The 15,830-nt window shown below is 38.3% G+C and overlaps 2 protein-coding genes across 5 annotated transcripts in view; one reads left to right on the forward strand and one right to left on the reverse strand.

Moving 5' to 3' along the window:
* The first annotated feature begins 238 nt into the window (after positions 1 to 238).
* Positions 239 to 2,997, forward strand: ghsra (growth hormone secretagogue receptor a). Of its 3 annotated transcripts, none has more exons than XM_027008584.2 (3): positions 239 to 1,232; positions 1,314 to 1,411; positions 1,821 to 2,997. In XM_027008584.2, the coding sequence occupies exons 1-3, from the start codon at positions 634 to 636 to the stop codon at positions 2,123 to 2,125; spliced, it is 1,002 nt and encodes a 333-aa protein (XP_026864385.2). In that variant the 5' UTR covers positions 239 to 633; the 3' UTR covers positions 2,126 to 2,997. The 3 variants fall into 3 exon arrangements, with proteins under 3 accessions (XP_026864385.2, XP_026864387.2, XP_026864384.2); XM_027008586.2 differs by having other exon boundaries at positions 239 to 408; positions 785 to 1,411; XM_027008583.2 differs by having other exon boundaries at positions 239 to 1,411.
* A 10,347-nt stretch (positions 2,998 to 13,344) lies between these two features.
* The window catches only part of fndc3ba (fibronectin type III domain containing 3Ba), a 97,907-nt gene continuing 95,421 nt past the window's right edge, over positions 13,345 to 15,830 (reverse strand). For both annotated transcript variants that reach the window (XM_027008531.2, XM_027008532.2), the window contains one exon: positions 13,345 to 13,815. In XM_027008531.2, coding sequence (XP_026864332.2) covers positions 13,504 to 13,815 — 312 coding nt within the window. In that variant the 3' untranslated portion in view covers positions 13,345 to 13,503. The remainder of the gene's footprint in view (positions 13,816 to 15,830) is intronic.

Genomic DNA, 15,830 nt, shown 5'->3' on the forward strand with positions numbered 1-15,830 from the left:
CCGTTTGCTTATTTATTAGAAACAAATAAATTAAGGCGCCCCCCCCCCCTCCAAATATACTATTCTCCACACTAACAGGTTAGGACAAAATGATTTAAGCCACATCCGTGGCATCCACGCGTAGGTCTACGCATATCCATTCATAGGTAGCGTGCATAATGCATTGGGCTGCCTTGAGATCACATCCCCCAGGATACCGTGACCTCGGTCATTCTCCTGCTCTGTCGTCTTACAGGAACGTAAGGCTGCTTAAGAGGCAATGTTTCTCTGTGGCGCGCAAACGGATTTCTGGGATACTACAAAACTTGGATTTCCATGCTGAAAAGCCTACATTGAGTTTCCGATCATTTGGACGCAGTGCGATCCTTTATTGATGGGAAGTTTTTAGGTTTCCTTTTAGTATTATAGGTATGTGTTTGGTAATATCACACACAGGCACTTGTAAAACTGCACGTTTGTGCTATTTGTGTTTATGCTATTCGTGCCCTGGATAAAGGTGACCGAACTTCGGTTACAAATGGTCATCACCCCTAGGGATAACAGCTATGGGGAATCAGTGTGGCAACTGTCACCCCGACATCTCTCACATTGGCGAATCGAAACACGTCGCTAGATAGTCAGACACTTCTCAGTATGTATACCTGTACCAACAACTCCAACTGTTCCATTAATAGCAGTTGGGATGATAATGCTACATTGTGGGAGAGCGAGCACCCGGTCACCATTTTCCCTGTCCCGGTCCTTATCGGGGTCACGGTCACCTGTGTTGTCTTCTTCCTTGCAGGAGTCTCCGGGAATCTAATGACGATTCTTGTGGTTACCAAATACAAGGACATGCGAACAACCACAAATCTATACCTATCCAGCATGGCCTTCTCGGACTTACTCATTTTCCTATGCATGCCTTTGGACTTGTACCGCATCTGGAGGTACCGACCATGGAATTTCGGCAATGCACTATGTAAACTGTTCCAGTTTATTAGTGAGTGTTGTACTTACTCGACCATTCTTAATATTACAGCCCTGAGCGTGGAGAGGTACTTCGCGATTTGCTTTCCCCTCAGGGCGAAAGTAGTAGTAACCAAGGGTCGTGTGCGGGGGGTAATTCTGTTTCTCTGGACACTGTCTTTCGTCAGTGCAGGACCCGTTGTTGTCCTCGTTGGAGTCGAGCACGAAAATGGAACTAATTCACGGGATACCAATGAATGCAAAGCGACAGAATATGCCATCAGGTCAGGACTGTTGACCATTATGGTGTGGGTCTCGAGCATATTTTTTTTCTTGCCCGTGTTCTGCTTAACTGTTTTGTACAGTCTTATTGGTCGAAAGCTCTGGAAGAGAAAAAAAGAAACAGCTGGAACGAATCTATCAAGTCGAGATAAAAACAACAGACAAACAGTGAAAATGTTGGGTAAGTGTTTAATATGTATAAAGATTTAATATGTATAAAGATTAACAGTCGCGTAACTGTTATGCTTTTTCCAACTGCGTACGTTACGCACGACTGAGCACATTACGCACGCGATGCTAAATCTTTTAAAATGTGAAAATTAAACAATTTTAATATTTTACACAGTGAAGTTATAGAAAAGCGCAGCCTATCACTGCCATGCTCTACTGATGCACACGACCAAAATTTGAGTACGCGGAGAGTGGATTGGAGATATGTGCATAACCAAGAACAAATACGCATGAGCTCCCTGCCACCAATATAAACCGTGCCAGTTGTCCTACAAATTTACTATTATTTATCATGTTTCATTAGTTATGTGATTTAAAACCTTTTGCTGTGTTAACTGTTGCTGATGCTTTCTCCGTAGCTGTGGTGGTATTCGCCTTCGTACTCTGTTGGCTTCCTTTCCACGTCGGCCGCTATCTGATCTCCAAATCGTCCCAAGCTGTATCACCGATCATGTCTCTGATCACCCAGTACTGCAGCATCGTCTCCTTTGTGCTATTTTACCTCAGCGCCGCTATCAACCCTATCTTATACAACATTATGTCTAAGAAGTACAGGATTGCGGCATGCAGACTCCTCAGCCTCAGACGCGTCCCGCGGAAGCACGCGAGCGCAGCGAAAGGCGAAAGTTCCCCGGGCTTGACTGAGTCCAGTATTAGTTTGTGACTTCAATGCTAAACCTCAACATAATTTCTTGTGCTGTAAAATACATTGTAATACAGCTTAGCACATTTTTTCTCGCTTTGAAAGACCTGTTGATTTTGACCACTAATTTCAGAAAAAGAAGTAGTGGTTACTTCAGAATAAAGATAACTTTTAAATGGATGCACAGTGGACATTGGAGGGGAGGGAAGCGGGTCACGGAACACTGGAAACGATTTGTCAATGTCAAACACATCATAAACGATCAGGGAGCATGTAAGAGGAATTTAGTGCATGTATTTCGTTACCAATCATGTACAACTTAAGAGTGTTGTCTTGTTGGTTTTTCAAATATTTTAACAAATGAATATAAACTGTAAAAACTGAGGTACATAGAACAAAAGAACATCAGCTGCCTTATATAACAGAAATCTGGAGGACAAAATTAGCACTGTAGATACAGCAGCGTCTTTTTGCACTCGACAAGGAGATGCCAAAGTGCTGCCTTTTATTTTAAATGTGCCTGAAATGTCATCGTCTCTTAACAAGCTTTGCCCAGTTTTTGTTGTGTGCGTGTAACATGCGCGCGCACGCTCAGGGCTCCGACACATGCCTACAGAATCAGCAACGAAAAAAAGCACAAAAGGCTTTTTTTTCGTTCTGTCACGACCAAAAATCTCACGATAGCAGTGGCTTGTGAATATGACTTACGCCTCACAAATAACTCGCTTACAATCGCTGTTGTGTGTGGTAAGATGAGTTTAGCTCGAGTCTTTTCATATTCTTGCACTGTAAAATTAAATTTCATTTCGTTTCATTTGAGCATCGCAAACCAATGAAATGATTGCAAAGGATTGTGTTTAAAACGCCTATCAACGTCCAACCAATGTCGATGTTGCTGAGTGAATATCTGTTTCCTCGGCTGTCTCTTGTAAACTGTAACTATTTATAAAATTATGTAAAAACTTAAATAAAATTTGTAAATACACAAACATTATGCTACTTGTATTTCTGTGATTTATGTTTTTAAGTAAATGTTAAAGAGATGAGATGTCTGTAGAAAAAAAAGTGTAAATCCATTAGATGCAATGGGAATATTCTGCTAATGTCCAGGTAAAAGGGTGTAAATGAAAACTGTTTAGCATTTAGAGTGCTGACTTTCAGCAGTTAGCCGGCAAGTGAGGTACAAAAGCTATCTGTTAAACCAATTAAATACAAAGTATTGCTTTGACATAATTTTGACCCAGTGATGTGCTAAAATAATACTGATCAATGGAAAACAACTACCAGTTCACTCCAGAAGGATGACAAATAGTTGTTTGCCCAGGCCTTCTGTTGAATGGAGGACAGGGAGCTGACCTAAAACCAAATTTATAGCTGACGTAGCCATAGTAGTGATGTGGTACTAGGTGTTGGTGCTGGTATGAGTACATCAGTGTAGAAGTGTTCCTGAAACTTAGAAATGTGCCAACACCACTTCTGGATTAAGAGTCTACCTAATAATAACCAGCCAGTAGCAGCCCTCAGAAACTGAACAGTCATGAGGAATTTAGGGGTGTACATGGCAACAACTGGGCTATATTCTCTAAATGTACATATAAGATGTATACATATGGTGTATAATGAGTACAATTGCATTCTGTTCTCTGGAGCAGAAGTAGAGCTGTAAAAGCTAGGGCATACATGAGTCTCCATGCATATTGCCCTATGACCTGCTGTCCCACAAGAAAAGCTTGAGCTGGGTTATTGTCCACCTCTTTCACAAAGTCCTTGAATATGATTTTGTATTATGGTTAGATCCTATGTTTAAACTCCAGACCAAAAAGCCATAACTGAGGTCATAATTGACCTCACCTCTGTGGAGCCTGCTCTCACAGCAAGTGGGTGCTCCCCTGGAACTATTTGAGCTTATGCGCATTAACTTTGCCCCATACCTGGCTTGGACACAGATCTGAGAATACTTGTAGGAATGTGCTAACACTGTTATGGAGTTGTTGTTGTTGTTTTTTTGTTGTTCCAAAATGTTTTAGAGAAGATAATTATGTTATTAAAAGGAATAATACACATTGAGAGGAAAACAGTGCTCTGACTGCACAGCAAATAAACTTGAATGCACTTATCAGTAGTTAGGGGCATCATTAGGCCTGTTTTAGGGGGGCTATATCCCCTTTTAAATGCTCTTTAGTTCCCCCAAATAAGCATTATTAGTTTAAATCATCAATAGTTCTCATTATTCTATATTATTCAACCATGCCATCATATCTCCAAATTTACAACATATTGAGAAAAAGGACCTAGGACCTGGGAGAAGTGCTGCTGCTGTATAACAGCCCTGAAACCTGAACCAGAGTTTGACTCTGAAATATTTAAAGTTTGGGTAATCTATGATACCATTACTGATATTCTATAAATCACTGTAATACAACTACATGGAGTAGTTTTTGTCTGGTAACGTTATGGTACAGAAGCGTAGCAAGTCAGTGAGTTAGCTACTAACCTAGTTAGCTAGCAACGCTAGCTAATGTTATCTAATGTAAAATAAATGAGCAAAGTAATTGCACTTACCCTTAACCTTATTTCCATGTACACAGAGGCTACTGAACACCTCTCTTTAGTTTCTTTACATGCTCATATTGTTGGAAAAGCAGCAGTCTTAAGATCAAGTTGTATGAGCCTAAGCTTTACACATCCCATAGTTGTGGTAAAGCACTACATATAATGGAGTAAACGGATGGTCCTCTCCAGTATGCCCTTTTAAAGTTAACAGATTTTGTCCATTTTTGGATATTTTGGGATTTGGGGGCTATTTGTGCATGAGGGTTAGAGGCTCAGCTTTAGCTGTATTTATATGTTAATACACTTTCATATTAGCTGGTGCATAGCCTTTAAGCTAGCAGAAGGAACCCTGATGACTAATAAACAAATGCTAATGTAACAAGCAAACTAAAATCAACTTGTGCATTAAACAATTTGACATTTAGGGCAGGTGTTAATGTGTTGTTCTTTTTCATTTCTGCAATTCTCCTATTGATATATTTCTAGTGACGCCCCTGTCAGCACTTAATGTGGAGGTAAATATCTTTGGATTTGATCAAAAAATGTACTTTCATTCAAAACTTGAAAACCTACTTGACAATGTTATTTCCATTCAAAAACTCCTATGTGCATAACACCCTGGAAGATCAGCACTCCACTGCTCTCAGTCAACAAACTTGAGTGACAAAAGAGAGGTGAAGCCAAAGCATAAAAACATCCCAGTTTACCATTACTTTCAGTGCCCATGGACCCCCAGATCTACATAAGATGGGAAGTAGTTAATAAAATGCCTGACTGTATAGGCTAGGTTTTCAGTCTAGCCTTAAATATTGTGACTGTGTCTGAATCTCAAACATTTACAGGAAGGTTATTCCATAGTGTGGAATTCTTGAGAGCCTGCACCTGTTGATCTAAGCAGACGTGGTGGATCTTAATGCACTAACAGTTCTCTAAGGCAAGACCATTCAGTGCATTGTTGGTCATTAGAAGTATTTTATAATCAATACGAAATTTTACTGGGAGCCAGTGTAAACTAGCTAAGATAGGGGTGATGTGATGAAATGCTTTTAGATTTCCAGCGGCTGCATTTTGAACTAGCTGGAGCTTGTTAAATGTTCGTTGCCATGGTAGTATCTGCTTGTAACCTTTTTGACATTAGCTAGCTAGCTAGGGTTATATGAGTAACTTGCTTTATAACATAAATGTAAATGCCACAAAGAACTACCGCGGCTTGTTATCTAATTTATGGTATTTCGGTTTCTCAGCAGATCTTATGTATCGATATAACATTTGCTAGTGAAGAAACTTTTAAAATATATATAGTTTCGAATCATCTCTAGTCAGGTAACGCTAGGTTAAGTAAATGCTAGTGTATTTCCTTTGCAGAATTCCTCTTTAGCTGAAATATCTTATTGTAGCACATATAGTGCCATCATTGCATCGATCAGCCGCAACTTATGCTGTGAAGTTAGTTCAAGGGAGTTTCTTTATTTTTCTCAAAATGTTTGTATACAAGACAACGTTTTAAAGCATTTTCATGCTAACATGCTCAGGGCAGTCTATCTACTCGGGAGACATTTCAATTCAAGTGTATTTTATCTGCACCGGCACCGACAAACCTGTTTGTGATGACGGAATCAGTTGCAGCTGGGCTATCTAGCCTATCTTTACTGTGTCTTAAAATAATATGTTAGACTAACTGGAATTGGATACAGTTTATTGCATTAAGCTACAATTAAATAGTTTATTGTTCACTTTCGTCTAGTTATATTCGAACAACTGGTAGTTACATAAAGTTGAATATTAAATCGGCATCACTTCGAATGTGTTGGCACTGCCGTTTCATAGTGTTTTTTTTATGACCAAATACCACCAGATCTAATTATGCAGTATATCAACTAACGCGATAAACGTATTTTCACATACCGAATATGAAACGCAATGGGATACGTAGTTTATAGGTCCCAAAAGGTCTGAGCTCCATGCCTACGACACCTCGCGTTTACTCTCATGTGTTTCTTACACGCACAGCCGATATTTAAACAGGCCTATTATTTTTGTTGTAGTAGGCCTGTAACTTCAGTTAACCAGTGTTGTCAACATTCAGATAACGTTTTGCATGATGTTGACCAACTTTCCGCTTATCCGATGATAACGCATAGCGATTTTGTTCTCTATCGTGCCACCTCTTTTAAGGTGTGCAGAATGGAGGGGAACTTTGTCGTACCCATGGAGTAACCGTCCTTGTTTCAGGGTCAAGTTACAGAAGGAAAAACTTGTTTCCATTAATGTCTTACATTAAAATGGGTTTTATTTTTTTTTATGTATTTAAAACTAATGCATATATTTAAAATAAATAAAAAACACTAGCTGCACTGAGATGACAGGTAAAGCACATAGAAATGTATGTAAACACTAGCCTCTTAGACCAATAAGAAAGCATTTAAGAGAAGGCTGTTTGGAGTTAAGCCCCTCCTCTTTAGAATTGCTCCCATACATTATATACAGCCGTGGCCAAAAGTTGAGACCGACAAATTTTGGTTCACAGTTTACTGCCTCAGTTTTTAGATTCATTCGTCAGCTGTTTATCGTATAGTGAAGTACAAGTATACGCATTTCATAAGTTTTTTTCCCCCACTTTTTATTGACAAATACATCCAGTTTAAGCAAAGATTTAATATTTACAGTGTTGACCCTTCTTTTACCTGAGCATGCTGGAAATCTGCTTCTAGGCAAAATCTTGACTGATAGCAACCTATTCTTGCCTAACCAGTGCTTGGATTTGATCAGAGTTTCTGCATTTTTGTTTGTCCACCCTCTTTTTGAAGTTTTACCACAGATTCTCAATGGGATTGAAATCTGGAGAGTTTCCTGGCCATGGACCCAAAACGTCAATGTTTTGTTCACAGAGTCACTTGGTTATCACTTTTGCCTTGTGACATGGTGCTTGTCATGCTGGAAAAGGCATTGTTCTGCACCTGGATTGTTGGGAGAAGTTGCTCTCATTGATACCATTCCTTATTCATGGCAGCGTTCTTAGGCAAAATTCAGCAAACCCACTCCCTTCGATGAGAAGCAACCCCACCTAAGAATGATCTCAGGATGCCTCACTGTTGGCATGACACAGGACTCATGGTAGTGCTCACCTTTTCTTCTCCAGATGTCCCAAACAGCCTGAAGGGGGCTTCATCAGAGAAAGTACATCTTTACCCCAGTCATCTGTCTCTATATCTCCTGCAGAATGTTAGTCTGTCCCTGTTGTTTTTCTTGGAGAGAAGTGGTTTCTTTGCTGCCCTTCTTGACACCAAGCCATCCTCCAAAAGCCTTCGCCTCACTATGCATGCAGATTCACCCACACCTGCATTCTGCTATTCCTGAGCAAGCTCTGCATTGGTGGGGACCCGATCCTGTAGCTGCATCCTCTTTAGGAGACAGTTCTAGTGCTTGCTTGACTTTCTTGGGTGTGCTGAAGCCTTCTTAACTGCAATTGAACATCTCTCCTTAAAGTTCTTGATGAATAAATGGTTGATCTAGGTGCTCTTACAAGCAGCAATGTCCTTGCCTGTGAAGCCCTTTTAATGCAATGCAATGATGACTATACATGTTTCCTTGGAGGTAACCATGGTTAACAGAAGAAAACATCAACCACCACCCTTTTAAAGCAACCGGTCTGCTTTTCTGATCAGCACGACAGTGATATCAGCTGCGTTGTACTTTCTCCTACGCTAACGAATAGATCACTGAAAAGAGAGCAGGCCATTTTATGGCAGGGCTGGAATGAGTACCTTTTGTGATTAAGTTAATTTTCATGGCAAGGAATGATTTTACAATTAAATATCAATTCATCTGACCACTCTTCACAATCTAGAGTTATTGCAAATTGCCACCATAAAAACAAACAGAAGACTTTGTAAAAAAAAAAAACCAACAAAATTTATGCTAGTCTCAAAACTTTTGGCCACAACTGTAGTTAGCTAGCGAGATGATGAGATTCAGTTATCAACAATTAAACAGCAATCTGGTCACAATCTGAGATGCACCCAACACCCTGGCAAAGAAAGCAAAGGGAGAAATTTGTTTGCTCTTGCATTTCCACCAATTTCCACCCATCGTTTATTGTATTAGTAAAGCATGTTGCAATTTGTTAGAACAACAGGGATTTTTCTGAATGGCTGGAGTTTTGGCACAAACATTTCAGCATTTTACATCAAGCAGATGTAAAACTTGAGAGAGGTTTGTGGAGCTGAAAGCAAAAATACTTCGCAAGCATGTAAGTGTTTTAAGTTTTCCAAATTTGAATGGTGCACGGCTGTTCATTGAGCAAATCTGCATATTCAGCGTTGAGTAAATTCAATTTATTAGCTGTGTGGTCAGAGAAGCGTTATCCTCTCAAATAAATTAATCCTTTTCTCAAATAAAAAAAAGGAAATTCATACACTGTTCCCTTAAAGAGCTCTGCCCGTCTCACTCAACCAAGTCATGTCTTCAGATGGGTAAGAACAGGAAATATCTGTGACCAATGAACTCCAAATTCAAGTGGAGCCTATGTTTAGTTCACAACTTCACAAGAGAGTACACATCTGAAATCCATACAGCCACATGCCTGATGTCCTGTGCCACTTACCTTCACTGGTGTGATGAGCTGAATGAAACTCCTCTAGATACAGAAAAAAAGTTTAATGGCGTTAAGTACAGACTTCAAGTTCAACATCCCACACTCTGCAAGAACAAATTTTTTAAACTCTATTGTATGGTCATAAACAAATGGATTGAAAAGTTCTGTTTTTTTAGGAAACCTTTACAATAATACAGGCCTAGAGACTCAGAATGTAGAAGAAATGTGATCAAGAAAATGAATATCTGTGAGTGAACCTTCCTACTGTAACTCAAGCAGTTTAAGTAAAGCTTTTTGATTACATGTGGACATTTTAGTTGATGCATTTTTATTTAAAATAACAGACAATAGTAGTGTTAAATATTCATTTAACTTTGTTTCATTTATTATTATTAAATTGTATTTTACAAAAAGCTAAATCCAACACATCCTCCTCCCTACTCTCTAAATATCAGCATCAACCATTGAAAAATTCATATGTCAACCATTACACCTAAATATAAACTGAAATCTAAATCACTGCTATTTCAGACATAGTGTGAGTAGTAATTGTGGTCTTGAAGTATTTCTTCAATAAGTGTCTCTGAAATAACCATGCAAATGAGTGATGCTTGAATTATAATGGTTTACAAGGAAGACCCTTTTAATGATTTAGCAAATATGACAATTAAATGATTGAGAATCATTTTCCATCTTAACTGACAGTAAATTTACCAAATACAATAAACACATCTAAAAGTCAGAAAAAATTAAAACATTTATTGGGTATAAATATATTACATATACGCTACAGTTACAGTTAGGTCTTACATAGGGTAGTATCTGCAAAAAAATCTATACATTAAAATTGATATGGCAGTTTCTTTAATATATGCATATGAAATTGTCTAACATTTACAATACTAGAACAAAGTATGATTCTTAAAAATCATACATCATCAAAACCTTGGAATGTTTTTCCTTTTTTAATCTTTGAGGTAAAAATAAACTTTGCTCTTGGAAAATATTTGAATACATTTGTGGTTTTCTACAATTTATCTGGAATCAATTGAATCAATCAATTTAGGATTTGATAAATCTCCAAACCTTTGCCAGAACAAATATAAAACAACAGAACACTCCCACAATACAAAAAATACAAAATTGCATTTGGGTCATAAAAGTTTTTTCTAAAAAAAGGGGGTCCTCATGCCAATGTCATCTGATTAGATATGATCATAACTACTACACGGCCAGTTTGCTAGTTTTACAGATATTTTTCAAACAATTGATACTGTACTAATAATCAGGATTTGAATACACTTGCAAAAAAAAGAATGTTTTCCGCACATCATAATTTGATCATGCTAAACCTCCTAATGCTTTGTTTTAAAAAAGTGCTTCATTTGTTAGTTGTCACACTATATCTATAAACTCTATGTATAACTCCTTAGCAAAAATACTTGATAAATTCACTACGGTGATAATGATGTCAGGGAAAAAAAAATCACTTGCTTCAAAACATACGTTTGATTGTGTTACTTTTCAGTGTGAAATAACATGAAACATTTCACCTCAGAGGGGTTGTACAAATAAATGGCACAATTTTATCTATAAAAAAGATAATCACAGATAAAGTTGACATTTTCCTTTTCAAGAATTAGGATGCTCTAAGGATCACAATGGATTTGTCACAGAACCCTTAAAAATAAACAGGAAGTATCAAAGTAGACAAGCCTATGCTTTGGCAAAAGTAAACTAAAGTAAGCTTCATAACACTATGGAGCATAGCCAAATGTATCTCTGCATATCCTTACACTGAACTGAAACAAAACAGAAGCTGCTTAAACATATGCTACAAATCACTAGGTAAATAAAATGGCTGGAAGATTCAGTCTTGTAAAAGGAGATAAGGCATTTGGTTAAAATGCTTTCTGAAGAGTATGCCACATGCTCCCAATTACTGCAGAAAACCCGACTCTTAATGTTAGAAACGCTGGCCTTAACTGTAAATCTACAACACGTGTGCTCTCACAAACACACACACAATGAAAAGAAATCAAAGACATGCTACAAGAAAAAAAAAAAATTAGTACATAACTACATCTCTTAATTTCTTAAAAATAAATAAATGAAGATTGCACTGTAATTGGCTTTTAAAGTACTGTTTGCAATACATAGTATAAATAAACCTAAGTAGAATGATACCTTACTTTCCCATTAACTTTGGCAAAAGTATTTGAGCCAGTAAACGATTTTGCTTACAGATGCATCAGAGCAAAGGCACAGCTTAGGCAACAATAACCAATAAAATAACTGCATATAAAGGTGAAGGCAGATGACAAGAGGCTACCATTATGACGACAGCAATTAAAAAAAAACAAAAAAAACTTTCTTTTGAGTTGAGTGTTCTGCACCCTCTCTTAAACAGAGTATTAATTTCTTCACCAAGAGATAGTCCATGTCCCTGAGGTACAAATACAGGCTTCTCAATCAGTCAAAGGGTGGGGTTCACTCTGAAACTAAACTACACCCACTTCTGTCCCTTGTTTTTCCCCCTTTTAAAAAACCCCCCAAAACAAAACAAAACAAAAAACCCTTACCCCCCCCCCCAAAAAAAAACCAAACAAACAAAAAAACACAAGACTCTTTGGATCAGTGAGATCTGCTGGTTTGTACCTTTACTTGGCTAATCATGCTTTGCAAATACCACTTCTTTCCCTGGCTGGTTTGGCTTGAACTCTGCTCTGTGGGGGAGGGGCATCTCTGCTGCGCTGATGACATGGCAAATAAAGCACCTTTAAAAATTCTAACAGGCTTTTTCCATAATGAGGTTGAAGAGCAAAGACACCTGTTCCTAAATGAATGGTGCTGGAATAAAAAGCATCTTAAATGCTTTTTGGTGGCTATGTGCTCATGAAAGAGTTTCACAGAGTGATCAAGACAATACACTTATTTTTTACTTTGCCCTCTGTTTCACAGCGACACACTGAAAATTCTGGCACCACCTGTGTTCTGGGTGAGCAAGGACCTAGCAGAGCACACATCCAGCTTGGAAGGCATCCAAGCCGCTTAGGCAACACGTGGGCAAAGCAAGTCTCTCAGCACCAGGTGCTTCACCTTCGAGGGCCAAATAGCCACAGATTGCAAGCTGTCAGACAGGGGCAGGACAATGCATCTGGCAGCCCAAGCACTTCACCAAGGGGCTGTGTGTAGAACAGAGACTGGTGTGTGTATATATGTGGTGGTGCGGTGTGTGTGTGTTCCAATCTAACGCATTTTGCATGTCGGTCAAACTCCCGAACCCACCTCCGCCACCACTACTGACCACAGATCCGAAAAGCACCATAGAACGTGAGTTAACACAAGCTCTTGAAAAGATACTTCAAATGTCAAGGTAATTTATATTACTTAACCTCTATAGAATCTTATAAATTTTCATATACATGTATATATTAGATAACTGGTTCCATTCTTTCTTAGGAAAATAAAACACAGAATAGCAGCATCACATAAACCACATGTTGACTACAACTAGCTTTGGCTGCTTAACGCTGGGGCTTTTAAAACAGCCTTAAAACTACAATGGGGTTTCTACAGAGCACACAAACTAATAGTAAAAGAAAGGACAAGAGGCGATCATCATAAAATAAAAACTGTTGAATAGTACGTTTATCATATTAAAGCTACAATACCAATAATTTGTATATATCTGTAAAATAGATGCCTTGTAATAAGCCTTAAAGGAAAAAATACCGAAGGGAGGAAAAAAAAAAAAAATCAAGGTGAGGCGATCAATGCAGAGAAAATAACTTTTTCAACAGGTATATGGTGTACATGAGTAGGGATTCAGGAGCATGCAATACATGGCACAATGATAATGAGCGCCAATGCGCAAGGCCTGATCATGTGATTTTCCCTTCCTAAGGTGCAGTAAAAGGCTTCGGGCTTGTCTAGAGCAAAATCCATATGACCCAGGAGAGAGAGAGAGAGAGAGAGAGAGAGAGAGAGAGAGAGAGAGAGAGAGAGAGAGAGAGAGAGAGAGAGAGAGAGACAGAGAGAGAGAGAGAGAGAGAGACAGAGAGAGAGAGAGAGAGAGCGAGCGTATAAGAGAGAGAGCAAGACAGTGAGCTTGTGAGTGAGAGAGCGCGAGCACAAGAGGGAGCAATTGAGAGAGTGAAAGAGAGAGGACCTTAAGTAATCATTGAACTACAATGCGTATGTCAGCGGTGTACATCTCAAGTGTTTTGGTCTGTTTCTCACGTGCCGCTGTTTACTTCATGAAAAAGTGCTCCACCACAAAGGCTATGAAGAAAGACAGGGCACCAAAGGCTCCCACCAGGAGCGCAGCGAACCGTTCGTCCGTGGCAAACATGCCCGCAGCCTTGCCTGTCTGGCTGGCAGGTATCTCACCAGGCACAGGAAGCTCTGCACGGTGGAGGGTGAAGGGTGTGGGTGTGCTTATCGGTCCACAAAGCTCCTGTGTGCTGTCTAGGCAACGGCGACACACATAAACGCGGAAGCGGTAGTCTGTGTTCCACTGCAGGCCTGAGATGTGGAACACTGTGCCCTCTCCCTTATATACCTACAGAAACAGAGAATGTGAGAGATTGGTGGCATTTAGTACATAGTCCACCATAGTGGAAATATGGAGAATATGGAATATGGAGACCTTTTCTGGACCATTTTACTGTTCCACACTTGTTTGAATGTTGCAGCTGGTGATGCTTTGCTATATATTAATATTGTGCTGTGCAGACTGACTGATATTCAAATCATTATTTCCCTGAAAGTGCCTACATGTATAATATGTAGATCTCTGGATATACACATTGTTCATTATTGTGCTTTCAAATCCAATCCTTGTGAGTAATCCTGAAATTACACCACTTTCCTCTTAGACACAAGAACACAGGAAACTAATAGACTAATAAGTATATACAAATTTTATGGTTTTGTTTATAGATCATTTGTTTATAATTAATTCAATAGCGTGTTGATGTCATGCCACTCAACTGTTTGTATTTGTAGTTATAAAAGACTATATGCCTATCAGGAGGTCACTTTTACAGTCTCTTACTCTTGAAGGACACATTTCACCAAAAATACTTTGAGGCATGTAGAAAATATGTTTCTAAAAAAAATATTTACATTTTCCTTTACATTTATGAGTCCAGAAAAGAACGTGATGGCATTTAATAACATTGGTGCTGTCAGCCTGTATCTTTCACAGGGAGATATTTGCTACAGTATTGCTTGTTGTGTAGATGAGGGTTTTCATCATAATCACAAGCCAGGGCCAAATGAGAAAGTGGCTGTACTAAGCACCAGGGCTCATATCCTGTCAATTGTGAATGGGATAATACCGCATCTCATTAATACACTGCAATGTTTTGGGGTCATCTCTGTCATCACACCACCAAGGGTTGTGAGAACTACAACATCCTGAAGTACAAAATGTAATCTGAGTAAAGTAGAAATACTTCTGTTATTTTAAAACCAAAAAAAAGCAAAGAAAAATGTGATGTTATCAATGGACCTCACATACTCTAATGGAATGTTCCCTTTTATGACTGTTTTATCAGGAAGGAAATGGAACAAAAAACGAATCGCAAACAAAGCCAAATATTCAAGTTTGTGACAAGCTATCATTTTGATGAAATAAACAACAGTATAGGATCACACAACACACCAGTTGCTTCTTACTGTATGGGAATCTGGCCAAAAAGGATGTTGTAATTAAACCAATAAAATGAAAATGCAAATCCTTATTTTTTTTTTTCCATACATGTGCGCAAAAATACTGCCTAAATGAAAACACAAATGAAATGGCGATATTTACAGTTTAATTTCCCTTACAAGCATGAGTCAATTTTGACAAATAGAAAAAGAAAATCAAATCATCATTTTGTCATTTCATTTTCATCATCATGATATTTTATGGTCATAGCTGAAATGAAATGGCTAATAAGGAAAAGGAAATCCTCAGTTTGGCTTTATTTCTTCATTAAATGCATAGTAAGTGTCAAAACTAAAATGCAATCAAAAAGCAGCATTGGCTTCATCTGTTGAGATTTTTTTCCTTTCACACTTTTTCAAGCAGACCTACATGTAAATTAGCAGTGGGCAGTGCAAATACAGTGGAACTACCCCTGGAATTTGGAATTGCATATTGTAATTTTGTATATATAGTGCTAAATAATAATGAACGAGGTCAGGGATTGCAGGACTTACACGCCACTTCCATGGCTAGAGAGACGACTGATGGTTCTGAAAGTTTCCAGAGTCAAATTTTCAAAGAGAGCTTGTTTGACTCGCTAGGATGAATGAGTATCCTCAACCAAAAAAAATCATCCTCAAAAAAAAAAAAAATCATGATTAACTGAGGTCTACCATGGCACTGATGTCATGTAAAAGCACTCTGTAAAACAAAAAGTATTTACAATAGAACATATAATACTATATAAAGAAAACTTTATTTTAATTACAACAAATAACAACTCTGGACCGCAGAGGGTAATAAATTAAGGAGAAATAACACTGAATGCATTTTCAGGAAAAAAGAAATTGCTCAGTGTAAACTGAATTTTCACTTGGACT

This window comes from Electrophorus electricus, chromosome 15 (assembly GCF_013358815.1).
Source record: "Electrophorus electricus isolate fEleEle1 chromosome 15, fEleEle1.pri, whole genome shotgun sequence".
Lineage (NCBI taxonomy): Eukaryota > Metazoa > Chordata > Actinopteri > Gymnotiformes > Gymnotidae > Electrophorus > Electrophorus electricus.

What these genes read in the sequence shown, in the direction of transcription:
- ghsra (XM_027008583.2), top strand. Translation starts at nt 634, where the DNA reads ATGTATACCTGTACCAACAACTCCAACTGTTCCATTAATAGCAGTTGG. An exon ending in ACAAACAGTGAAAATGTTGG is followed by an intron (nt 1,412 to 1,820) that starts GTAAGTGTTTAA and finishes CTTTCTCCGTAG; the next exon opens with CTGTGGTGGTATTCGCCTTC.